A 26,330-nucleotide genomic window follows, 5' to 3' on the forward strand; every position below is an offset into this window, starting at 1 on the left:
ATTGGTCCACATTGGAGCACTGTGGATAGCTTCAGCTTTGTACCTCAGGAAGACCCAGTGAGTGCCCCCAGCATTGAGAACACAGCTGTTTTGCCACCTATTAGGAGGGTGTAGTAAGGACTCCCCTCCAGGCAGAGGTGGAAGAGCCAGTGCACCGTACCGGGGCGGACCGGCTTCCCCAGGTGGCTGGAGCCCCGGGCCCTTTAAATTGCCACCAGAGCCCCGCGGCTGGAGCCCTGGGGTAGCAGTGGTGGGGCTCCAGTGGCTATTTAAAGGGCCCACGCTCAGAAGGGGCCCCAGCTGCTCTTCTCCACCCCCCACTCTCTCCTGCGGGGGCAGAAGCTTGGTGCTGCCTTCTCCCGGGGCTCTGTCCTGCTGCTGCAGGGCAGGCTCCGCCGGCAGCCCAGCTCCCCTCGCCCCTGCCTCTTCCCGCAGCGTGCTCCCCTCTCACTCTCTCTCCCTGCCGCCGGTCAGCTGTTTGCTGGCATGAGGAAGCGGAGAAGAGGCAGGGGCGGGGCCTTGGGGAAGGGGATGGAATCGGGGCATACCCCCTCCAGCCGTGAGCCGCTCAGGGCTGGGAGCGACCCCAGCCCACACCCCCAGCCCTTTACCCTCACTCCTGCACCCCCCCATGACCCCAGCCCACACCCCCAGCCCTCTGCCCTGACTCCTGCACCCTCCCACATCTCCACCCCCACCCTGAGCACCAAACGGGAGCTCCTGCACCCTTCCCCACCCCACATACCCATCTGCATCCCTCGCACCGAAAGGGAGCTGCACAAGGTAAGCGCTCCACACCCCAACCTCCTGCCCCAACCCTGAGCCCCCTCCCTCATTCTAGCTCCTGGACAGACCCTGCACCCTAACTCCCTCCCAGACCCAGCCCTGTTCTCAGTGCACCCCCACCCTCAGCTCGGTGCAGAAAGAGAGGGAGAATGGGCTAGAACCAGGGAGAAGGTAGGTACCCACTCTATGTGGGCAGGGGTGTGGGTGGGGGATCCTGTTTACCCCCTCCCCAGCCCTGCTGCCCTTGCAGTTTACCCCCGGCCCCTCCCTTGCTCCAAGGACCAACCTTAGCTCCTGCCCCACTGTGCTTTTACCCCCAGCCCGTGCCTTGCTCCAGTCAGCAGGGACTAATTCTCCCCCCATGCCCCACTGTGCTTATCTTGCCCCTGGCCCCTGCCTCGCTCCAGCTGGTGACCAATCCTCCCCCCCCCCCCCCCGCACCACCACGCCCCGCTGTGCTCTTGCCCCTGGCCTCTTCATTCCTGGTGGGGGGGAAGCACAAATATGTTTGGCACCAGGCCAAAAAAAGTTAATTCGGCCCTGGCACTGTGCCCTTTAAATTGTCCCTGGAGTCTTGTTGCCAGAGCCCGGGGTAGCGGCAGCAGGGCTCCGGTGGCAAGTTAAAGGGCTGGGGTGGTAGCAGTGGCCCCGGGCCCTTTAAATTGCCCTCTTTAAATCACCCCCGAACCCCAAGGCTCCCAGTTGCCTCTGCAGCTGGGAGCACAGGGGGTGATTTAAGGGGCCCAGGGCTCCCAGCTGCTGCTCCCACAGCCCTAGCCCCAGGCCCTTTAAATCCTGATTTAAAGTGCCTGGGGATTTAAAGGCCCCACCTCTTCCAGTTGAGGCCCCACCCTCTCATCATGACTCTGGAGTACTGGTAAGTCCTTTAAGTTACTTTCACCCCTGCTTCTAGGGCTGGCCAGCTGCGTTAGCAGATGTAAGAGGATGACAACGTCACGGACTTCTCCTTGTTCCTCCCTCTCTGTTCAGATACTTTGTCCCCCAAGTTGTGCTAGCAAGGAGTGGGTGGTGATGGCAGGGACTGTATTTGTGAGGAGGAGGACATGCCTTCCCACCTGTTTCCCTGCATATTCTCAGGTGAACTCAATGCCAAGAAATAATGTTAGTGTAATGAAGAAGATTGCTCCTTTCCCAACATCTAAGTGGGAATCAAACAGGAAAAACTTTTTTATACTACATGTATATATTCTAAATATGAAGCTTAAATATTTGACCTCACTACCCCGGCATTCATAGCTTAAGGGGGGGAAAGCAGAAGAAATCACATTATAAAGCAGTATACTTCCCTTTGTGTGTGTGTGGGGGGGGGGGGGGCAATTTCTAAATCCTTCATCCCTGTTTTTGGAAAAGTATGAGGTAAAGTCACCATCACTTTCAAGGTGTATATCAGAAAAGGAATAGTGACAGGGTATCTTAGCTTTCACTTGCAAAAACTCTATTTCTGGCAGGCAGAATCTAAGGCTTTTTAAGACCATTTTGTATGTGCAATTATTTATTTACAAATGTACTTATCTGTATTTTTGTGAATCAGCATCCTAGATAATGAAAGTGTGAATCACATATAAGAATAGTATACTGGGTTTAGTGTGCGGGTTGTGGGCGATGTTGGTGTCCTGTTCTATAAAGGAGGGCCTTTCTGGCCTTAAACAATATGGTCGTTAAGAAGAAAAGCCATGTGTGTGTTTCAAATTAATTCTGACTTTCAAATGTATTTTCCTTATTTAAAACACTTGTCCAAATGTGAATGGATGTGTTTAGTTTTGTGTTCTGTTCTATGTGTTAAGTTTATTGTGACATATTGGTTTAATTTTCTGTTTACAGAAAATGTTTTGTGATCATATTTTGGTGCTAACCCCTAGCCCATTCCTTCTCTTTGATAGTCAAATATTCCAAAGATTATCCAGTCCATTACTTTTTGAGTTAAAATGTCACAACAGAAGAAAGGCAGTCTTAGTTGCCTAGAGATAGTGATCCTACATTACCGTGCAAAAGACTAAGGTTAATTTTCATTCTAGAACTGCTTCTCATCTCACAACTGTTTTACGCTGGAGTAATTTCAGTACTTGTACAGTCTCCTAGACACCACATATGCCTCTGAGTTGGCTACTGTTATAGAAACTAATTCCTCTGATTCTCTGTCTTTGGAGCCAATAGCTAAGAAAAAAATAATCACTGTGAAATCCTGGTCTCCTGACATCAATGGGAGTTTTGCCATTGACTTCAATCAGGCCAGGATTTCATCCTATAAGTGTATATAGAAGACATGCATGAATTAATAACACAGATTTAAGTCCTCCTCTTCCCCTTTCTCTTCTATGTGGAAGACAAGTTCTTGGAGTTGACACAGAGATGTGAGGGAGGAGGTAGAAACTAAGGACAGGTTTGTTCCACCTACCTTTTCATAGAATCGTAGAAGATTTTGGTTGGAAGAGACCTTAGGAGGTCATCTAGTCCAATCCCCTGCTCAAAGTAGGACCAACCCCAACTAAATCATCCCAGCCAGGGCTTTGTCAAGCTAAGCCTTAAAAACCTCTAAGGATAGAGATTCTACCACCTCCCTAGGTAACCCATTCCAGTGTTTCACCACCCTCCTAGTGAAATAGTGTTTCCTAATATCCAGGCTAGATCTCCCCCACTCCAACTTGAGACCATTGCTTCTTGTTCTGTCATCTGCCACCACTGAGAACAGCCTAGGTCCGTCCTCTTTGGAACCCTCCTTCAGGTAGTTGAAGGCTGGTATCAAATCCCCCCTCACTCTTCTCTTCTGCAGACTAAATAATCCCAGTTCCCTCACCCTCTCCTCATAAGTCATGTGCCCCAGCCCCCTAATAATTTTTGTTACCCTGCGCTGGACTCTCTCCAATTTTTCTACATCCTTTTTGTAGTTGGGGGCGGAGCCAAAACTGGACACAATTCTCCAGATGTGGCCTCAGAAGTTCTGAATAGAGTTCTGCCGCTTAGCTAGTTGGTCCTCAGCGTGTAGCAGTGCATGGGATTCTTCCATGCTAAGTGCAGGACTCTGCACTTGTCCTCATTGAACCTCATCAGATTTATTTTGGCCCAATCCTCCAATTTGTCTAGATCACTCTGGACCCTATCCCTATCCTCCAGCATATCTACCTCTCCCCTCAGCTTAGTGTCATCTGCAAACTTGCTGAAGGTGCAATCCATCCCATCATCTAGATCATTAATGAAAATGTTGAACAAAACCACCCGCAGCACAGACCCCTGGGGTACTCCGCTTGACAGTCGCTGCCAGCTAGACATCGAGCCATTGATCACCACCCATTGAGCCCAAAAATCTAGCCCGCTTTCTATTCACCTTATCGTCCATTCATCCAACCCATACTTTTTTAATTTGCTGGCAAGAATATTGTGGGAGACCGTATCAAAAGCTTTGCTAAAGTCAAGATATACCACATCCACCTTTCCCCATATCCATATCCACAGAGCCAGTTATCTCATCCTAGAAGGCAATCAGATTGGTTAGGCATGACTTGCCCTTGTTGAATCCATGTTGAGTATTCCTGATCACCTTCCTCTCCTCCAAGTGCTTCAAAATGGATTCCTTGAGGATCTACTCCATGATTTTCCCAGGGACTGAGGTGAGGCTGATTGGTCTGTAGTTCCTCAGATTCTTCTTCTTTCCTTTTTTAAAGATGGGCACAATATTTGCCTTTTTCCAATCGTCCAGGTCCTCCCCCGATCACCATGAGTTTTCAAAGATAACGGCCAATGGCTCTGCAATCACATTAGCCAACTCCCTCAGCACCCTCGGATGTATTAGATCCGGCCCCATGGACTTGTGCATGTCCAGCTTTTCTCAATAGTCCTTAACCTGTTCTTTCACCACTGAGGGCTGCTCACCTCCTCCCCATTACTGTGCTGCCCTGTGCAGCAGTCTGGAAGCTGACATTGTCTGTGAAGACCGAGGCAAAAAAAGCATTGAGTATTTCAGCTTTTTCCACATCATCTGTCACTAGGTTGCCTCCCCCATTCAGCAAGGGTCTCACACTTTCCCTGATCATCTTCTTGTTGCTAACATACCTGTAGAAACCCTTCTTGTTACCCTTCACATACCTTGCTAGCTGCAACTCCAATTGTGCTTTGGCCTTCCTGATTACACCCTGGCTTGCTCGAGCAATATTTTAATACTCCTCCCTAATCATCTGTCCAAGTTTCCACTTCTTGTAAACTTCCTTTTTTCATTTAAGCTCCCTGAAGATTTCTCTGTTAAGCCACGCTGGTCGCCTGCCATATTTGCTATTCTTTCTGCAAATCTGGATGGTTTGTTCCTATGCCCTCAAAAAGGCTTCCTTAAAATACAGCCAGCTCTCCTGGATACCTTTCCCCCCTCATATTAGCTTCCCAGGGGATCCTGCTTATCAGTTCCCTGAGAGAGTCAAAGACTGCTTTTCTGAAGTCTAGGGTCCATATTCTGCTGCTCTCCTTTCTTCCTTTTGTCAGGATCCTGAAAATGACCATCTCGTGGTCACTTCTGCCTAGGTTACCACCTACTTTTACTTCACCTACCAATTCTTCCCTGTTTGTGAGCAGCAGATCAAGAGGAGCAGGGCCTCTAATTGCTTCTTCCAGCACTTGCACCAGGAAGTTGTCCCCAGTACTCTCAAAAAACTTCTTGGATTGTCTGTGCACTGCTGAATTGCTCTCCCAGCAGATGTCAGGGTGATTTTAGTCCCCCATGAGAACCAGGGCCTGTGATCTGGAAACTTCTGTTAGTTGTCTGAAGAAAGCCTTGTCTACCTCATCCTCCAGGTCTAGTGGTCTATAACAGATGCCCACCATGACATCATCCGTATTGCTCTCGCCTCTAAACTTAACCCAAAGACTCTCAACAGGCTTTTATCCAGTTTCACACTGGAGCTCTGAGCAATCGTACTGCTCTCTTACATACAGTGCAACTCCTCCACCTTTTCTCTCCTGCCAGTCCTTCCTGAATAGTTTATACCCATCCATGACAGTACTTCAGTCATGTGAGTTACCCCACCAAGTCTCTGTTACTCCAATCACATCTTAGTTCCTTGACTGTGCCAGGACTTCCAATTTTTCCAATTCTTCCAATGCTTGTTTCCCAGGCTTATTGCGTTCATGTACAGGCACTTAAGATAGCTAGCCGATTGCCCTACTTTCTCAGTATGAATCAGGAGGCCACCCCTGTTACACCCTCCTCCTTGTGTTTCCTCCCGGTATCCCACATCCCCACTTACCTCTGGACTTAGGTCACCATCCCGCAGTGAACCTTGTTTAAAGCCCTCCTCACTAGGTTAGCAAGCCTGCCTGTGAAGATGTTCTTTCCTCTCTTCGTTAGGTGGATCTCATCTCTTCCTAGCAATCCTTCTTCCTGGAACAACATCCCATGGTCAAAGAATCCAAAGCCCTCTCTCCGACACCACCTGCATAACCACTTATTTACTTCCACAATACAATGGTCCCTACCTGGGCCTTTTCCTTCAACAGGGAGGATGGACAAGGAGATGACTTGCTCCTCAAACTCCATTATCCTTCTTCCCAGAGTCATGTAGTCTGCAGTGACACACTCAAGGTCATTCTTAGTAGTATCATCGGTGTCCACATGGAGAAGTAGGAAGGGGGTAGCAGTCCGAGGGCTTGATCAGTCTCAGCAGACACTCCATTATATCCTGAATTCTAGCTCCAGGCAAGCAGCACACTTCTCATGTCTCCTGGTCTGGATGGCAGAAGGATGACTCCATCCCCCTTAGGAGGGAGTCCCTGACCACCACCACCCGTCTCCTCCTTTTGGGAGTGCTGGTTGTGGAACCCCCGTTCATAGGACAATGCATCCCATGCCTTCCGGTTGAGGGGTTCTCCTTCTGATCCCTTTCCTAAGATAAATCTTCCAAACCATTCTCCACCAGTACCTGTGCAGAGAGCATGAAAATGGTTTCTTACCTCTATCTGCATTGGGGGTACATGGGTTCTCCTCTTTCTTCTTCTGGAGGTCACATGCTGCGAATTTTGTTCCCTGTTCTGCACTGCCCTCTCTGATTCTTCAGCATGCTATACCTGCAGTTCCAAATGCTGACTTCTATCCAGAAAGTCTTCATTTTCTCTAATGTAATGCAGGGTTGATACTTGGGTCTCTAGTCCTTTTAACCTTCTCTTCCAATATGAAGACCAGCTTGCACTTCGTACAGATGAAGTCGTTTCTATCCTTTGGGAGAAAGACAAACATGGCACATCCTGTGCAGGTAACAACAGCTGATCGCTCACTATCCATATCTTCCATCTAAAAGCCTCTTCAGATGGTGTATTTACTGCTCACAGAAGCCTGAAAGGCAAAAACACTCTGGGAGAACTCCCCCACGTAAACTCACTTGGTTTGTAACTGGCTGCTTTTTTATAAGGCCGCTGGCTTGAAGCAGTTGGCCCGGCTCAAAGCCTTCCCTCCAATCAACCACGCAAGGCCCACCTGGAACAAAGCACTCCCAATTCACACTTTTCAAACAAACAACCACACAGCCAAACAGTTACACTGAAGAGTTCCTACCCTGGGTTTTCATTTACAATCAGATCACTAGTTCAACAAACCTGAGGAGCATGTGATAATGAAGTTAGTTATTCTCCTAAGTCAGAAAAGAAAACAAAAACCCTTTGGATGAGAATGCAAAGACCACTGAGATCACTACTCAATTTCAGTAAACTGCTAAATCTAAAGATTTTAGTTCAACAGGCAAAGGTAGACATGATAATAGCCTCTCTTGATAAGGATATCGTTGTTCTGGGTGAGAAGGATGTCTTTCAAAAAATTGACTAGCCAGCAGAGTAAAGGGCTCTTTAAAGATACATTTTGAAGCTTCAGCTGTGTATTATAACCTCTTTTGCCAGAGAGGCAGTTGCCTGTGCTAATGATCTTCAAAGGTCCATAGGGGACATGAAAATCAAATCAGTGCTGAGAAAAATATCCATAGCAGCTGCTTTTGTTGCTGATGCATCCCTTGGCATGATCATATTCTCTGCTCAAATGGTTGTTCTGAACACAATGTCTCAGATAGTTATGGCTCCGCACCTGGAAAGAAAATAGACAAGCCAAGCAAGCTCTTTGGCAGGGAATTACATAAGATTGTTGTCGGGTCCAGTGAAAGACAAAACACACTTACTATTTTGGAAACTAGGTCAAAATAATTTCAGACCTTTCTACAGACAGAGTACCATTTTACAATTAACAATCACTGGCAACGCAATCCAGAAGAGCTTTTTATTATAAAGGAATGCCCTGAACCAGAAGAAAAAGCCGAGGGGGTATGCAAGATTGAAGTACAGCTCCAATTCATCATTCAAGTAAAATAAGTCCAACTGTGACTTTCTTAGTCATTTCCCTATCTTCTCAACAATGATGAGGAGTTAGCGGGGAGGAGATGATCCCTCTTTCTAGAAAAGAGTGACCATAGGCAACTGTGTTTTTAATTTATTTTCTTAATTTTCTTTTTTAGTTAGAATAACGAAAGAACTGATAATCAGGCTCCTAATGACTTACAATCATTTAAATTCACAAACTAAATATGCAGTTCAGTCAACTCACCCTCCATGCCAAAGCAGCAGCTCATAATCAAATGCTAACAACCCTATACCTCAATCTATATCTCAGTACTTCTTCAAAAGTTGGATGAGACAAATGGATCCTGCAGTATGCCCTGGAAGTTGCAAATTCAGGCTGTATTGTACCAGGGGTTGAATGAGAACAGAGAATGTCCTGTCTACTCTCTCTCATATCAACTCTATTATATCAAGAAAGGATCTAGCATCCATGGCTCAGCTGATTGTAAATGTGATAGTGTTTCACAGGGAAAGAGGTGGTCTCTTAGGTAGGCTCATCCCAGGTAATTTAAAGCATATTAGGTCAAAACCTGATCTTGCCATATGCACAATCAAAGTTTTAGACCAAATATGTTCATATAAGTTCAGATAAATTATAGGACTGGATGGCTCATGGAATTGGTTATTTGATACAAAAAATGTACTTTAGTCACAGTTCTGGGTTAGGTTGTTAATAGAGCTCTGTAGAGGATGGAAGTTCTGGGTCATGAAGGATTTTGAAATTTGGCTTCGTTCAGAATCTGAACAAAAACTGAATTTCTGAATTTTTTTTTTTAATTTTGTAGTATAAAGTTTAAAAAAAATCAATTTCGAAACAAAAAATCAAAATGTTTCATTCCAAAAAATGTTAAAATAGGATGTTTCAACATCATTGAAACTTCCCCCTAGTTTTCTTCTGAAATAAAATCTGGTATAACTGACCCAATTTAGTGAAGTTTCTGTTTCAATGGAACCAAATATTCCAACAAAATATGGTTTTGTCAGTTTCTCCAACCAGCTCTACTTGTTTGTGTATCATCTCATGGCTATTCAATGTAACAGATAAATACAGTAATAATCTCAGGTCATTGTCTAAATCACTGTCAATCTTGTTAGTAAGCACTGCTCTGTGTCGACCTTAGCGGCCTGCATTAAAAGTTCCCTAGTGCACTTTAATGTAATACTGTTTGAAATCACAAACCAATACCTTAAAAATTGAATTTTTAGCCAACATGCAAGCATTCTTATCTAAATCAAATCAATCCAAGCCATACCTCTGAACTTTAGAGTTGCTATTCAAACGGATTCCATAAGCTCACTGATTTTGAGTAGGATTATGGCATTTGTTTTCAATTTTCCATTATAAATCTAATTTTTAAAATATGCATGATGGGCTTCTTGTAGCAATATTATTTGTGCCATATGTGAATGTGGTGTCCTTGATCCGTTTATTTGTGCCAAATTTTGTGGATTTAAAATAGCATACAGTACACCCTTGCTATAATTCCCTTAATTATAATGAACTTTTAGCTATGATGAACACAGATCCTGGACCCCAACTACAGTACTGTACTGTTTAAAAAAAAAAAGTGTGCAGGGGAGGATGTTGCATATAGGTGCACAATTTTTACCCAGCCTGCCATGGGGCTGCCAGTTGAGCTGGCATCCTGGACCCACTCTGCTGGCAGAACCGACAGGCCTCATTGTGATTGTTGTTTTTGCTGTAACGTACCCCTGGCTATAATGAACAAATGGCTTGGATCCTGATAGGTTTGTTATAGCGAGAGTGTATTGTATGTCTATTTTAAATATATTTCCCTTCCCTGTTGTATGAAAAACCCATGTAAGCAATTGGACAAACTAAGTAGTGGAACTGATCCTACACAAGGTCACGTCAAATGAACAAAGCAAACAAGCTATAAAAAAAAAATCCCTCTGATCTCAGGCACTATTTGTAATAAGTGTAGGGAAAATAATTTGTTGTGATTGTTAAGTTGGTGATGTCCTCTATAACCTTTCAACACTTCTGTTTTGATCAGTCTGGAAATAGGAATAACACTTATTCCTCCAAATTCTTAAAATCAGTAATGTTTGTAAAGTAAGATTGTTATCATGTTTGTTGATGACCCTAAGGGTGTTGTATGAAGAATACATGGATTTTGTGTCATGGTAAAGGTTAAGATAAAATGCAACAATTTTATTGTTTTTAGTTTATAAATTGTATCATCCAAATGTGGTCCTCAGAGAATAAAACAATTTCTAGAGCATAATTTCATGTCTGAGCTCTGAAAATAGAGGCTGTGCAGTAAGATTTTCATCCTTGTTTTTTGTATATATTGGATATGTAAAATATTTACATGAATATTTACATGAAAATAAGAATATAATATTTTGGCAAGACCCTATCATCATATGTATGGGGTTATTTTTACAGTTCTAATTGAATTCTACCTCTATATCTTTTTTTTTTCTCCCATTTGCTTGTCTTATACATGTTTACCAGGATAGCCCAATGGTCTTACAGTCTGACAGGAACGTAACAGTGAACGCAAGAAATCACATGGGACAGTTAACTGGACAACTGACTGTAGGTGAGTGTTCTTCTTTAAAGAAGATTATTTGTATTATTTAAGTCTCATGAATAACATTTTTATTCAGTGATGTAAAATATTTATTGCAAAAACTCTGATGATCATACTGAAGAATAACATTGGGCCTGATGCAACACTCATTGGAAAGTAGAGCTAGTAGGGAAAAAAAAGAGAAAATGGCTTTTTCATTCATCAAAATCATATATTTATTTTTTCATTTTTTTTTGTCACAAAAAACAAATATTTCAGCAGACAGTTTTGCATAAAATGAAATTTTTCTGGCTTCTTTCAATTTTTTTCATGGAAAGGAATTATCCGTTTTCTAACAGAAAGACTTCCATCTCTTCAATGAGCATTGAAGTGGTCCCCCTAGCCCAGATCCTGAATTCAGTCCTCCACAGATTCTGAATCTGAGTAACAGAATGTAAACAGTGTAAACCTATTTGAAATTCTTACCCAGATAGCAAGATATTGTCTGTGTTGTCAGGACATCACTGTACTGTAATCAGGGTAATATGGAACATATTTCCAGTCATTAATGAAAATGAATTTGATATATCTTTATTTTACAATTGAAGGACAAAATATAAGAGCTAAAAATTCCAAATGAAATTAAAATTCAAAGTGGTCTAATGTTACTAACTTCCAAATGTAATTAATGGGGTACATTTTATTTTGATTTCCTTTTATGTTATCCTGCTTTTATTAAGTCTACTATTTTCTAATATTTACTATTATAAGTATGATTTACTATACATTAAAGAATTACTAATAATCTATTACTAATAAGGCTGTATATTTTAGTGGCGAGCACGGGACTGAAGGCATTCATGGCCTTCCTGATAAAATTTATGAAAAAGGTCAATACTGCGGTACCCTTTAAAATAATTAAATGTCCTAGATAGAGGATATATTAGAAGGAAAGCAAATGGATACTGGCTGGGAAACCAAAAGTGTGTTGGTTTTCCTTTAACAATAGTTCTGACTTTTTTGATATTGTTGCCTTAAAAATCTCTTGATCTTGTCTATCACAAATCTTGCTATGGGGAGGGTAGAAGAAAAACACAAACCTCTACACCCTGTTAGTAATTGCTATATAGTGTTAGTGATGTTAGCAGTTTTAATAGATGGTTCTACTATACAGGATCCTGTAGTAAAAAGTTTTTCATGAAAGTAGTATTTCTGTCTAGGGTTTATATCATTGATGTTATCATAAAATATTGCTGTCATCTTGTCTATGTAGTAAAAGTTTTGGATAAAAGAATCTTGTGTTCCCTGGGGAAAGGATATTAAAAAGGGATTTTTTTTTAAATAAAGAACTCTTCTGTCTCATGTTATGAAACCTAGGATGTATTCAACTTGGAGAGTCAACATACTATATATTCTACAGGAAAAGGATATGTCCAAATGAATGTTGTCATATTCTTTGTAAATTCAAGAAGAAATAACACAAAATACTGAGTAATCTTAAACTACTCAGAATGTTGTATTTATAACTTTACAGAAGTTTTTACTAGAGGTTGGGAATTTTTCAACAACATATTTTTTGTTGGAACATGCAATTTGGTTAAAACCAGAACTTTTTGCAGAAACGTTATCTGTTTCCACAAAACATTTATCAAGAACTTTTCTCCAGTTCAGGATGTAACTTAGAGGGGAAAAAAGAGACCAAACAAACAGTTTTCGGGTTAGGGGTGTCATCTTCTATGTGGAAGAACGAGGTTCAAGGCCCTGATTTGCTTAATTCAGAGTAGAGACATGAACCTAGTTCTCCCACATGAGGGTGAGCCCTAACCATCAAGCTATTGAGTCAGTCTTTATGTCTCTCAGTGTCTCCTGTTGGAGTTGTTCACTTTTTTCAACTAATTATATACTCATTACGACTCTCTCTCTATCTCTCTTTTTTTTTTAAATGGAAAATTTTGAAAGCTCTAATTTTTTATTCCAATAAAGGACAAAAACAAGTTTTGAAACCTCAACATTTTTCATTACGCTGAATTCTTGTTTTCTGGCCTTAGCTTCTACAAATTTGTATTGCTCAGCTTTATTGCTCATGAATAAGGCTACAATTTAATCATGGGTATTTTTAGTAAAAGTCATGGACAGGGCACGGGCAATAAACAAATTCACAGCCCATGATCTGTCCGTGACTTATACTATAAATACCCCTGACTAAATCTTAGCGGGGGGGATGGTACTGGGGGTGCAGTGCTCTGGGGGGCCGCTGCTGGGGGGTATGGAACCAGCGGCACTGGCTGCTGGGGGCCGCCAGGCAGTGGCTGCTCTGGCTGCCCTGGGACCACTGATCAGACAATCTTCGGGGCCAGCCACACTGGCCGCTGCTCAGGCAGTCCCCAGGGCCAGCTGCCCAGGGTCACCCGAGCAGCGGCCGGTGCGTCTGGCAGCAGGGCTGCCCAAGTAGCTGGCTGCAGAGCCGCTTCAGCAGCAGCCAGTGGGGCTGTTCCCAAAGCCACCTGAGCAGCTGGCCCGGGAACCAGCTGCTTTGGCAACCCTGGGGTCAGCCACACTGGGCACTGCAGAAGTCCCAGAGGTCCTGGAAAGTCACCATATCTGTGACTTCCGTGACAGATGCGGAGTCCTACTTATGAAAGCAAAATGCTGCCTCTTCCCCACTTCATTGAAAGCAAAGCATACATTACCTTTCAATTAGGAGTTTTGCATTCCTAAGAAAACTGTTAAGCTAACATTTAGGAGGTGCCGAATTGCAGTCATGTCAGTTTTTCTCCATCCAAAAACATCCATATGTAAGTCCTAACAATTTTTAAAATTAGGGAGGAGCATTTTTAATCCTTTTTTGTTAGATGAAAGATACTATAAAATATCTGCATTTAATAGCTATAATCCTGACTTGGCAATTTATCACACGTAATGCAGTCTATTAGATTATATTTACATTAAATAAATCAGTGTTGTAGGGGTAGTTACACCCTACTCCAATTATAAGGCTTTCTGTTATAAAACTCTGGTAACAGGCTTCTGCATCTTCTTGGAGTCCTCATCTTAACTGCATCATTTTTACAACATCTTTTACAAAACTTCAGCATATTTGTCTACCAAAGATATTTCTAATAGTTTATCACATTCAGTTTCCACTCTTTTTCCATAGTAGATATTAATATTATTTTAGTTCTTGCAAGAAAAGAGGTTAAACATCTCTTGGGATGAAAAGCAGCCATTAGTAAATTATCTCTTCTTTGGGCAAATCTACATACTATTTAATATTTGAACTAGCTATTTGGCATGCAAGTTTGTGAATTTTTTTTAAAAATCCACAAATTTACTTTTAAATAGCACAAAATAATAATAATAAAAATAATCTACCAGTGATTGCCCATTGTATTATACAACAAATTCACAAGTAACAGAGAAAAAATTGAAGTGTGGGGTTGTGAGTAAGGAGAAAGTTAGAGTAGTAATGAGGAATGTTTTCATTTATTAGCTTTACTTCAGAATAACAGAACTTCCCCATACTGCAAAGATATGGGCATGTAATGGAAAAGGTTTAATGTGTAGTTAGATAAGAAACTTGGATATTCTACTGTTCATGAGCACCAACAGAAAAACGAATATGAGATCTGCTCTGTGCTGAGTTTGAGCCATGACCTTGACTCTCTCAAACCTACAGCCTTCCACAGAACTTTAAAGCAATCAGTGTTTAATGGGATTTGGAATTTGTGCCTTGAAGAAGGGCTTTAATACTTTGCTTTTCTCACAGTGATATTTTTTCATTTTATAAATGATACCTGCTGTTCTCAGTATGCTCCAAGAATAGGTACTAACTTGGACTACTCAGGCATGGAATACAAAAGTTTTTGGTAAAAACAAGTCAACCTCTCATTAAAAGGTGAGAATTAAAGAATCTGACCTTATAAACATGAATGCTTAAAAGGAAAACCGCCAAACATTATGAAAGCCCAATGGTTCTATCTAGTGTTAGGCCATTAACTATCATATGTTGTTTCTGAACAAGGGGAGGACTGAAATCTGGTTTAGGTACGTTATGTATTGTGATTACTATTTCTGAAGTTCGTTCTCAAGGGAGATGCTCCAGCTTCTAATCAGTCAGAAGACCTCTCTTCCTGCAGAATGTCTATGTTTTGTCTGATGGCTGAGAAAAAATATCTTTTTCAGGAGAGAGGGTTAAGAGATGGTGGGCGGGGAGGAGGGAATTTTTTTTGGACAGATATTCATATTCATTAATCAGTAGTTCCTGTAAAAGTCTGGTTTCATTTTCCTTTAATTCCATAATTATAAAATCATGAGTGGTGTGGAGAAAGTGAATAAGGAAAAGTCATTTACTTTTTCCCATAATATAAGAACTAGGGGCCCCCAAATGAAATTAGTGGGTAGCAGGTTTAAAACAAATAAAAGGAAGTTCTTCTTCACTCAGCACACAGTCAACCTGTGGAACTCCTTGCCTGAGGAGGTTGTGAAGGCTAGGACTATAACAGGGTTTAAAAGAGAACTGGATAAATTCATGGTGGTTAAGTCCATTAATGGCTATTAGCCAGGATGGGTAAGGAATGGTGTCCCTAGCCTCTGTTTGTCAGAGGGTAGAGATGGATGGCAGGAGAGAGATCACTAGATCATTACCTGTTAGGTTCACTTCCTCTGGGGCACCTGGCATTGGCCACTGTTGGCAGACAGGATACTGGGCTGGATGGAACTTTGGTCTGACCCAGTATGGCCCTTCTTATGTTCTTATGATCAAGCATTGTTGCTGCTATTACACACATTCTTCATGGTCTGCTAATTCATATATTCAAGAATCCTGAGATAGTTTTACAATTAGTTGCTTTGTAAATTCTAGCTTTGATGACTTACTACTTTTTGCCTTCACATGGAGTTAAGATTGTTGTTTCAGGCCTGTAGAAATTACACTTGTTGTGTGGGAGTATCATTCACAGAAACCCACCATATGTGCTGATTATTATAAATGACCATGGGAAATTTGTGTGCAAAAGTAACCAGACTTGCTAGCAGATACAGATGAGAAGAAATTAAACTGATATCTGTTTTAGCCACTTGGTACTTGCTAGTGTCTGTTGCTTCGAGAAGATGCATTATTAAAACATTCTACTTCAGCTGATATTGTTAAAAGGTGGGGTTTCTGTGACACTCATTTACATCTGCAGCAGTGAATCTAGTACTCTGGTTGGTAATACCATTTCTTGTCAAGTCAATACAACGTTGCAAAAGTGTGTGTGCATGACCTGATCTGCTTAGACACATTGTATTTGAGTTTAATACTATAAATAGTTAAAAAGCCCTAAAGAAAACATGTTGTTTTAGTCATTAATGTGAACACCTGGGAACTGTTTAATTGGTCTACAGCTGGTGCAGATTAAATCAAGAGAGTGGAATGTTCCTAACTATAAGTGTCATTTACATTTTGTCCCGTTTATCTTTTTCTTTCTATTTTTTGGTGAAGTAAATCAGGAGTGAGTAGCCTAATATTTTTTAGACATCTTCAGTACTAACACCTTTTATTGCTGTTAATACAAGTTGTGGAGATTCTTTTATTTATGAACATCGGCCCACAGGATTCAGAGAAATTAATAGTGGCCTAAAATGGAAAATGAATTTAATTGTTAATTCATCCTAAAAGTGGAACAAATAGAAAAGAAATAGGGAAGAAAGGAGAGCAGCAGAATACGGACCCTGGACTTCAGAAAAGCAGACTTTGACTCCCTCAGGGAACTGATGGGCAGGATCCCCTGGGAGAATAACATGAGGGGGAAAGGAGTCCAGGAGAGCTGGCTGTATTTTAAAGAATCCTTATTGAGGTTACAGGGACAAACCATCCCGATGTGCAGCAAGAATAGTAAATATGAAAGGCGACCAGCTTGGCTTAACAGTGAAATCCTTACTGATCTTAAACACAAAAAAAGAAGCTTACAAGAAGTGGAAGATTGGACAAATGACCAGGGAAGAGTATAAAGATATTGCTCGGGCATGCAGGAGTGAAATCAGGAAGGCCAAATCTCAACTGGAGTTGCAGCTAGCAAGAGATGTTAAGAGTAACAAGAAGGGTTTCTTCAGGTATGTTAGCAACAAGAAGAAAGTCAAGGAAAGTGTGGGCCCCTTACTGAATGAGGGAGGCAACCGAGTGACAGGATGTGGAAAAAGCTAATGTACTCAATGCTTTTTTTGCCTCTGTCTTCACAAACAAAGTCAGCTCCCAGACTACTGCACTGGGCAGCACAGTATGGGGAGGAGGTGACCAGCCCTCTGTGAAGAAAGAAGTGGTTTGGGACTATTTAGAAAAGCTGGATGAGCACAAGTCCATGGGGCCGGATGCGCTGCATCCGAGAGTGCTAAAGGAGTTGGCGGATGTGCTTGCAGAGCCATTGGCCATTATCTTTGAAAACTCATGGCGATCGGGGGAAGTCCCAGATGACTGGAAAAAAGCTAATGTAGTGCCCATCTTTAAAAAAGGGAAGTAGGGGGATCCTGGGAACTACAGACCAGTCAGCCTCACCTCAGTCCCTGGAAAAATCATGGAGCAGGTCCTCAAGGAATCAATTCTGAAGCACTTAGAGGAGAGGAAAGTGATCAGGAACAGTCAGCATGGATTCACCAAGGGGAAGTCATGCCTGACTAATCTAATTGCCTTCTATGGTGAGATAACTGGCTCTGTGGATGAGGAGGAAGTGGTGGATGTGTTGTTCCTTGACTTTAGCAAAGCTTTTGGCACGGTCTCCCACAGTATTCTTGCCAGCAAGTTAAAGAAGTATGGGCTGGATGAATGGACTACAAGGTGGATAGAAAGCTGGCTAGATTGTTGGGCTCAATGGGTACTGATCAATGGCTCCATGTCTAGTTGGCAGCCAGTATCAAGTGGAGTGCCCCAAGGGTTGGTCCTCGGGCCGGTTTTGTTCAATATCTTCATTAATGATCTGGAGGATGGTGTGGATTGCACCCTCAGCAAGTTTGCAGATGACACTAAACTGGGAGGAGAGGTAGATACGCTGGAGGGTAGGGATAGGATACAGAGGGCCCTAAACAAATTAGAGGATTAGGCCAAAAGAAATCTGATGAGGTTCAACAAGGACAAGTGCAGAGTCCTGCACTTAGGATGGAAGAATCCCACGCACCGCTACAGACTAGGGACCGAATGTCTCGGCAGCAGTTCTGCAGAAAAGGACCTAGAGGTGACAGTGGACGAGAAGCTGGATATGAGTCAACAGTGTGCCATTGTTGCCAAGAAGGCCAATGGCATTTTGGGATGTATAAGTAGGGGCACTGCCAGCAGATGGAGGGATGTGATCATTCCGCTCTATTCGACATTGGTGAGGCCTCATCTGGAGTACTGTGTCCAGTTTTGGGCCCCACACTACAAGAAGGATGTGAAAAAATTGGAAAACGTCCAGCGAAGGGCAACAAAAGTGATTAGGGGACTGGAATGACTTATGAGGAGAGGCTGAGGGAACTGGGATTGTTTAGTCTACGGAAGAGAAGAATGAGGGGGGATTTGATAGCTGCTTTCAACTACCTGAAAGGGGGTTCCAAAGAGGATGGATCTAGACTGTTCTCAGTGGTAGCAGATGACCGAACGAGGAGTAATGGTCTCAAGTTGCAGTGGGGAAGGTTTAGATTGGATATTAGGAAAAACTTTTTCACTAGGAGGGTGGTGAAACACTGGAATGCGTTACCTAGGGAGGCGGTGGAATCTCCTTCCTTAGAAGTTTTTAAGGTCAGGCTTGACAAAGCCCTGGCTGGGATGATTTAGTTGGGGATTGGTCCTGCTTTGAGCAGGGGGTTGGACTAGATGACCTCCTGAGGTCCCTTCCAACCCTGATTTTCTATGATTCTATGAATGTTGGTTTGTGAACATTACAATATCTGAAATGCTCCTGTAAGAGTGTAAGAGGAATACAGGTGTACACAATGTTATTGAGAATCTCAGGAACAAGACTTCTCATGGTTGATTCTTTACGACCTTACACTTTCTATTTACACATGTAGAAAAAGGTGTAAAATGCTACCAAATCAGAACGGTAGCATTTAACACCCACTTTACACAAATATAAATGACTACACAAGGGGCCACAGTGTGGATAATCTGGACCCAGATCTTGACGTCCAAATTGCTGTACTGGTCAAACTTTAAGAGAATACACTCTCTTCATCTGAGATATTTGGAAAAGTGTCCATGCTAGACTAGGAAGGTCTGAGGAGCAGGGCTTAAATTCAGCCAGAACTATTTGGAGCAGAGCTCCGTTAACTATTTTCAAACCTGCAGAAGCCCTGGCAAGTCCCACTGGGGCTAAAGCCCCACAGTGCCCAGTGGGTCTCTGGGAAATACTCAATGAGAATTTAAGATCTTCTGAAGATCTTCAAATGGAAGGTTAATCTAGCTACCATTTTCTGTTTTAAAGAAAAGAAAAAGTCAGGTATGATCATTCAGGGAGATGGAAGACCCTGAATAAAACTGTTAATAAATGAGTTACTCCATTCCATGAGAGACTCAGGATGATGAAGTATATTCAGTAGAGGTGGGTTATAAAGTACATCATGAAAACATTTTGGAGCACATCCCAATCTACAAGGAGTGAAGGGGGAAAGTATAAACAATGGTGACAGGTAGTACTGGAGAATTCAATTGTATATGTTTAAATATAAAGTCATGGCTCTGAGTCATTATAATAACAACAATGCCATGTCTGTCATCAATGCACAGTGCTAGTTGTCCTGATGCTGAAAAATTACAAGGGGCGAAAGTCAGAGGAACAGCAGCTCTCTGTGTTGTTATCACTATGGATTGTGCTAAACGGCCAGGCAAATGGTAGAATCTGAAGAAGCATATGTTGTGTTTGTGCATGTTACTGAAATTATATTTGTTTTTAATAATAAAAATATTGGACAGATCATAAGGAGCTTTCATTTTGTGTGATGAAATCCTAATTTTAGTTGAAGGGTCTCTTTAGGAACATCACAATAATGCAAAGATAACTTTAATGTCAGTGACTGAGCAGCATAGGCAAGTAGGACAGGTGCAGAATAACAATTGGATAAGGGGGGAAATTGTACCTCCAGAAATAATAAATTTTTCATCATGTAGTCATTACATGGGTAATGTTGAAAGATGCATTTTGTTTCAGCCAATGTTTTTTTAAAATGAGTGCCTGATTAGGATCTTAACTTCATATTTAGGCACCTATATCAGTGGCTTAATTTGTAAAAACACTGAGCATTTAGTTGTTCCTGTTGATCTCAGTGAGAACAGCTGAATGCTCTTTGCTTTTGAAAATTCGGTCCCTTATTTAGGTATCTAAATTGTTTTTAGAGCCTAACCTTTAGGCACCCATTTTTGAAAATCTTGGACCTAGATCTTATTTCTGAACCCTGTTCTGGCTTTATTTAAAACAAGCAAGCAACCTTTTGGTCTAAAATTTTTCATGTTACACTGCAGAACAGAAATTAAAACTTTCAAATTAAAATTTTTTAAACAGCTTAGATTTCAAAATTCCAGGTTCACAGAAGGAAAAAAAAACTTTTTCCAACTAAAAGTCTAACTAAAAATTGTTCAACCTTGTTAGAAGAGTTGGAAACTCAGAAATGTTTTATATTTATGCCTTTAAACTTTGCTATCACTTAGCATTGACATGTAGTGCATAAGTTAATTTTTGAAATCATAAGACAAAAAACCAAAAGTTCCAATGGCAAAAATCTTCATTAATTCTCAGTTAGAATTAAGAATTTATACATGAAAATTTTCAAGAAATTATCATTCAACGTGCCCACACAACCTTAACTGTACCCTTTTCTTGCAAATCTTGTGTAAATAGAACACCCATTAATGTCTTCAGACTATCTCTATTAGTTTGCCGTGTGTTCCTACCTACCCTACATAAATACACAAAGACTGTGGATTTGTCTGCACAGGAATTCAGTATTCAACAAGACAGCATGTGATTTGGCAGAGTGCTCGCTACTCTACATTAACTCACCATGAGGATGCTCTTTTTAAGTACTAAAAGTGCCCTTTGTTTAGTATACTTTAAAGCGCATTAATCTAAAGTGCCCAATGATGCTTTTAGTGAGCAGTAAGAGCGCCCACCTTGTTGGAATTCCCTCTGAGACCTCTTTCCACTCAGATTCCCAAGAGTGCAGTTTGACTCCAGCTTTCGTCAGTCAACTATCTTTATTTGCAAAAAGAAAAGGAGTACTATTGGCACCTTAGAGACTAACCAATTTATTTGAGCATAAGCTTTCGTGAGCTACAGCTCACTTCATCGGATGCATAAAGTGGAAAATGCAGTGAGGATGTTTTATACACACAGACCATGAAAAAATGAGTGTTTATCACTTCAAAAGGTTTTCTCCCCCCGCCCCCACCCCCCACCCCACTCTCCTGCTGGTAATAGCTTATCTAAAATGATCACTTTCCTTACAATGTGTATGATAATCAAGGTGGGCCATTTCCAGCACAAATCCAGGGTTTAACAAGAACGTCTGAGGAACAGTTTGGGGGGGTGAGGAAAAAACAAGGGGAAATAGGTTACCTTGCATAATGACTTAGCCACTCCCAGTCTCTATTCAAGCCTAAGTTAATTGTATCCAATTTGCAAATGAATTCCAATTTAGCAGTCTCTCGCTGGAGTCTGGTTTTGAAGTTTTTCTGTTTTCCTCCTCCTCCTCCCCCCCCCACCCCCACTGTTCCTCAGACATTCTTGTTAAACCCTGGATTTGTGCTGGAAATGGCCCACCTTAATTATCATACACATTGTAAGGAGAGTGATCACTTTAGATAAGCTATTACCAGCAGGAGAGTGGGGTGGGGGGAGAGAAAACCTTTTGAAGTGATAAACACCCATTTTTTCATGGTCTGTATGTATAAAACATCCTCACTGCATTTTCCACTTTATGCATCCGATGAAGTGAGCTGTAGCTCACGAAAGCTTATGCTCAAATAAATTGGTTAGTCTCTAAGGTGCCACAAGTACTCCTTTTCTTTTTGCAAATACAGACTAACATGGCTGCTACTCTGAAACCTATCTTTATTTGACATACATCAATGCTAAAACACAGAGGGGATGGATGCAGGGTACATCACAGCTCCAAACTTACTCTGAAATTCTCTCCCTTAATATATATAAAACACATTTCATTGCATTTACTATACATTGCATCACACATTTGTTTGATTGGCTTGGTTACTTTGCAGGCATCAATCCCTGTGCAGCATGCACTATTACTGTCCATGGTTAGACTTCCTCTTTCCCTCATCTCTACATTCCTAAGTTATTTTGTCCCTTGTTATCTAGTTCATAGTAAATAGTTCCCTGGATGTTCTCTCTCTTATTTCAGTTGGCTCCGACATTCTGACTTCTTAGCCTACTGACGTATTTACTTATATTTAGTACAAACATTCTGTTTTCAACCTGATAATTCATTTACCTCCCCAATTCTGTCTTCAAAGAAATGAGGCCTCCCTCCGTGTGTTAATTACTCATGTCTTCCAGTGGAAGTACTTCCAGAGTCCCAGTGTGGCTTCAGACCATCACAAGGCACAACCAACATGATTTTCGCAGCCAGGCAGATCCAGGAAAAATGTCAAGAACACCAAGAGCTGGACATGGCCTTTATCGATCTGACCAAAGCCTTCGACTGTCAACCATGAGGCTCTGAGGAAAGTCATGTCAAAGTTTGGCTGCCCAAGCAAATTTATCACCATTGTAAGACTCCTCCATGACCAGATGACTGCCTCCGTCCTGTGCAGTGGCTCTATCTCTGAGCCCTTTGTCATCCGAACTAGTGTAAAACAAGGCTGTGTAGTGGGACTCAGCCTTTTCTCCATCTTCTTAGCAGCTGTGAAAACACTAACCCAAGACTATCTACCACAGGGCATTGGCATCCAATATCAGATTGACGGCAACCTCTTCAACCTTTCTCATCTCCATGCCAGAACTAAAGTAATATCAGCAACAATAACCAAACTCCAGTACGTAGATGATTGTGCTGTAGTTGCACACTCAAAGGAGGATCTACAAACAGCCCGTAATCGCTTCTCTGAAGCTTACAAAAGCCTAGGGATAACTCTGAACACTGGCAAAACAAAAGTTCTCCACCAGCTAGTCCCTGGTCAATCATCAGACCCATCAAGGAAGATCTCCATCAACAAAGAAAAACTAGAAAATGTAGAATACTTGCCAGTCTTGGCAGCCATCTCTCACAATGGGCAGACATAGATGTTGAGATTCAGCACAGAATTCGCTGTGCCAGCCTTGCCTTTCGCAGACTGTCTCGCCGGGTATTCAACAATCATAACATCAGAACACATACTAGACTTTTAGTTTATAAAGCGGTGGTAACCCCAACTCTCCTCTATAGCTGTGAGACTTTGGTGACCTATAGAAAACACCTGAAAAACCTGGACCAGCACTTTCTTTGGAAGATCCTCAACATAAAGTGGGAGGATCACCACACTAATATCAGTGTCCTCACAGAGGCCAACATCTTTAGTGCTGAGGCCCTGATTATTCATCTTCAGTTGAGGTGTAGCAGGCACTGTGTGCACATGCCTGATGTATGCTTACGAAAACAACTGCTGTATGCCTAACTCACCAAAGTAGAAAGGAAACAGGGAGGCCAAAAGAAACGCTTTTGACACCCTCAGGATAAACATCAAGTGATGTGGCATTGACATTACACACTGGGAGATAGCAGCCCAGGATAGAGATAACTGGTGAAGACTTGTCAGAAAGGGAATGTCCACTTTTGAGGAAAATCGCCTTGCCCTGGTCACAGAAAAACGCCAGAAAAGAAAGGAAAAACAATGGTCATGCAGCAATCTCAGCCCAAGCCTGTCTTCCAATACCATCTGCAATGTCTGCCAATGAGCTTGTGGCTCAGGGATTGCCAACGACTCATGTCGGGCCAGGCCTCAACTACATTCCTCTGCTTCTGTCTTTCTTTTTATATTTGCATTTATTCCATTTTCATTATATTCCTGTATTTCTGTGCTTTATTTTTCAAGTTTATTTACTCAGTAGCACATTCCCAAGACCACAATAGTTGTAATCATTTGAACCACCATTAAAATTAGGCTCAAAGTACAAACCAGGGGGTGCAAGCACACCACGTCTGGTACAGCCCACCAAAGTGTCTCCTCTGCCTGTGCAATATTGTCTGCAATTTCAAGTTGCTCAGCTGTTGGACAATGAGCACCAATTTACTCTATTTTCCTTTGTACCAAATCAGTGGTGTTAATGGACAAGGGAGGTATGGGTGCAAAGAGATTGGTCACCATTTGGTGTTGTCTATCATGCTCTCTGTTGCATTCTCCTTAATCTGTACACTTGGCCATAGGGCATTGGTCCCAGTCTGAGTCAGAGGTGAGTTTCAGACGAAATCCATTCAGGCTCCTGTAGCATGGTGGTGTTCCCACCAAAAACTTGTGGTATCCCAGAGCACATACTGTGTACCCAAGCTGTACCACCTTCTTCACTCTCTGTTTAATGACTAGTCGGGCCCAACATCCCTCATTTTCGGTTAGCTTAATTCGTGCTGAGCACTAACAGAATCACCTGTGCTTGATTTTATTTATTTTTTTTTTTTAGCAGGCTGTGTTTATTTAATCTCCTCTTTGTGTTGCTATCTTCACATTGGTACAATGCTGTTTATAGATCTCATTCTCTGTTATACCCATACTATTCAAATATACCAATTCTTTAGGATTTCCTGTCCATTTAGAAATAAAAATCATAACTGGCACAGTCGAATTATTAATTTCATGTGGTGCCCAAGATCCAGAACTTACTAGCTTTGCAAATTGCAAATTTTCTCCCCCCGTGTTATGAATTCCCTTTTCTATGAGTGTGGTAGAGGTAAGTGTGCTATTTAACAAACTTGATCACTCCTCCTACTTTATCGCTTCTATTTCCTGTATTACATGCATAAAACATTTGGTACCATATATACTACACACAATTGCCCAAGAAACATTATTATTCAATTAACTAATTAGGGTATTTACAGATATATTAATTCAGTATGAAGTTTGTGCAAGGGAGTACATATTAATAATAATCAATGCCTCCTGCTGCAAGGTTGAAGTACTGCTTCCTCCTCCTTTTTTCAATGGCTTGACCAAATTTATCAATCATCAAGTTAATTTTAAGGTTTAATCCCTCAATGGTTGCAGAGTTCCATAGAGAGACCCCAGCTCCCAGGCCACCCAGTATAGTTGCCATAGAATCCCGTCTGACTGTACAATTTCTATAGGGCATCAGATTTAAATGATTCTATGGTAGAGGTACATATTTTGGGCTTGGGTGTGGGGTGTTGCATATTATTTATTATTCACCACCAAAACAGCTGGGTTCTATTTACATACAAGCCCACCAGTTGGGCCTACTAAAATAAAATTGTTTTGCCTTAGAAAAACCCCATACTTGTTTATATGCCACAGTGTTCCCTAGTCTTGTTTAAAAGCCCCAGATTCATTTGTATGCCACTACCTTCCTGGAATGTATTTTAGACCCATAAACTCTCAAATCATACAGCCCCTTCCCCAGTTGTGCATTGTGGCCCACAGATACCTCCCAAATACACCCCTGGTAGTTCTCCAACTGCCGACAATACTATCCCTGTGTCTGAACAAGACAAATTTCCTAGAAAGGTAGTTTGATTTTGTTTAGTTCCAGATAGTGGTTTTTATATCATTTCCCCTCCATTCTTATGGAGCAATTGGAGTCTGTTGTACTTCTGAGGTGGCCTTGGGACCGAGGAATCATCGATTGGACTGTTTCTAAAACTTGGGACCAATGCCACACACCCCCACATCAGGACACACAAGGGTGTAACCTTCCACCACTTCATTGTTGTAAATCTATAAGACAAAAAGGGAAGAAACCATTTCTCCCCTCTTTCTTTACTTTCTTTCATGAGCTTTGAATTGGCCTCCCTGAACCCAACTCTGCTCTTCACTTCCCAGGTCTACTAAACATACGGAGGGGGCAAGTCGATCCAATATCACTCATGGAACATACCCTTGCAGAAAGGGTGGTAGGGAGCCTGGGTCTTGACTATATATCCTACTTGATGATAGGTCACGTCTCCTTTGGCATCGAACCACACTTTAGTCTTCTGTGCTTCCACCTCATTAGTTGCCATACTCTTCTTTACATAGTCTTATTACAATTATTTTGTTTTTCCTAATTTGCACCATGTGAGTTACTCTGGTAACTCCCTGAATCCTCACTTGCTTTGGCTCTTCTGACAAATGCCCTTTCACAGTTATTGCTGCCATCCTGTGAAAGGAATGCTACAAAAGACAACTGTGGTGCAGGGTCTGGCAGCCCTATTGGGAGCTCACTGGGTCCCCTCCTCCCCTTTTATCTCTTCACTTCTTCCTCCAGTTTATTTTTGTTAAGCTGCCAAAATGGTATCTTCAGTCTTCCGTGTGCCTAATCTCCCAGTCCCTTCCTCTAGAATCTCTTGCCCAGATTCCACTGAAGGAAACAACTGTATTGCATGTACCTTACAGATCTCATTTTGCTCCTCCAGCCCCTTACTTTTCTTTTCCAATTTGTGGACCAGGATCTTTAAATTTTTTTAAATTCCTTTATT

At 41.9% G+C, this 26,330-nt stretch overlaps 1 protein-coding gene across 3 annotated transcripts in view; it reads left to right on the top strand.

The window, feature by feature from the left end:
- Positions 1-26,330, top strand: part of SGCZ (sarcoglycan zeta) — an 804,491-nt gene that overhangs the window by 673,628 nt on the left and 104,533 nt on the right. For all 3 annotated transcript variants that reach the window (XM_074951351.1, XM_074951353.1, XM_074951352.1), the window contains one exon: positions 10,646-10,733. In XM_074951351.1, coding sequence (XP_074807452.1) covers positions 10,646-10,733 — 88 coding nt within the window. The remainder of the gene's footprint in view (positions 1-10,645; positions 10,734-26,330) is intronic.

The sequence above is a fragment of the Natator depressus genome, chromosome 4 (assembly GCF_965152275.1).
Source record: "Natator depressus isolate rNatDep1 chromosome 4, rNatDep2.hap1, whole genome shotgun sequence".
NCBI classification, from domain to species: Eukaryota; Metazoa; Chordata; order Testudines; family Cheloniidae; genus Natator; species Natator depressus.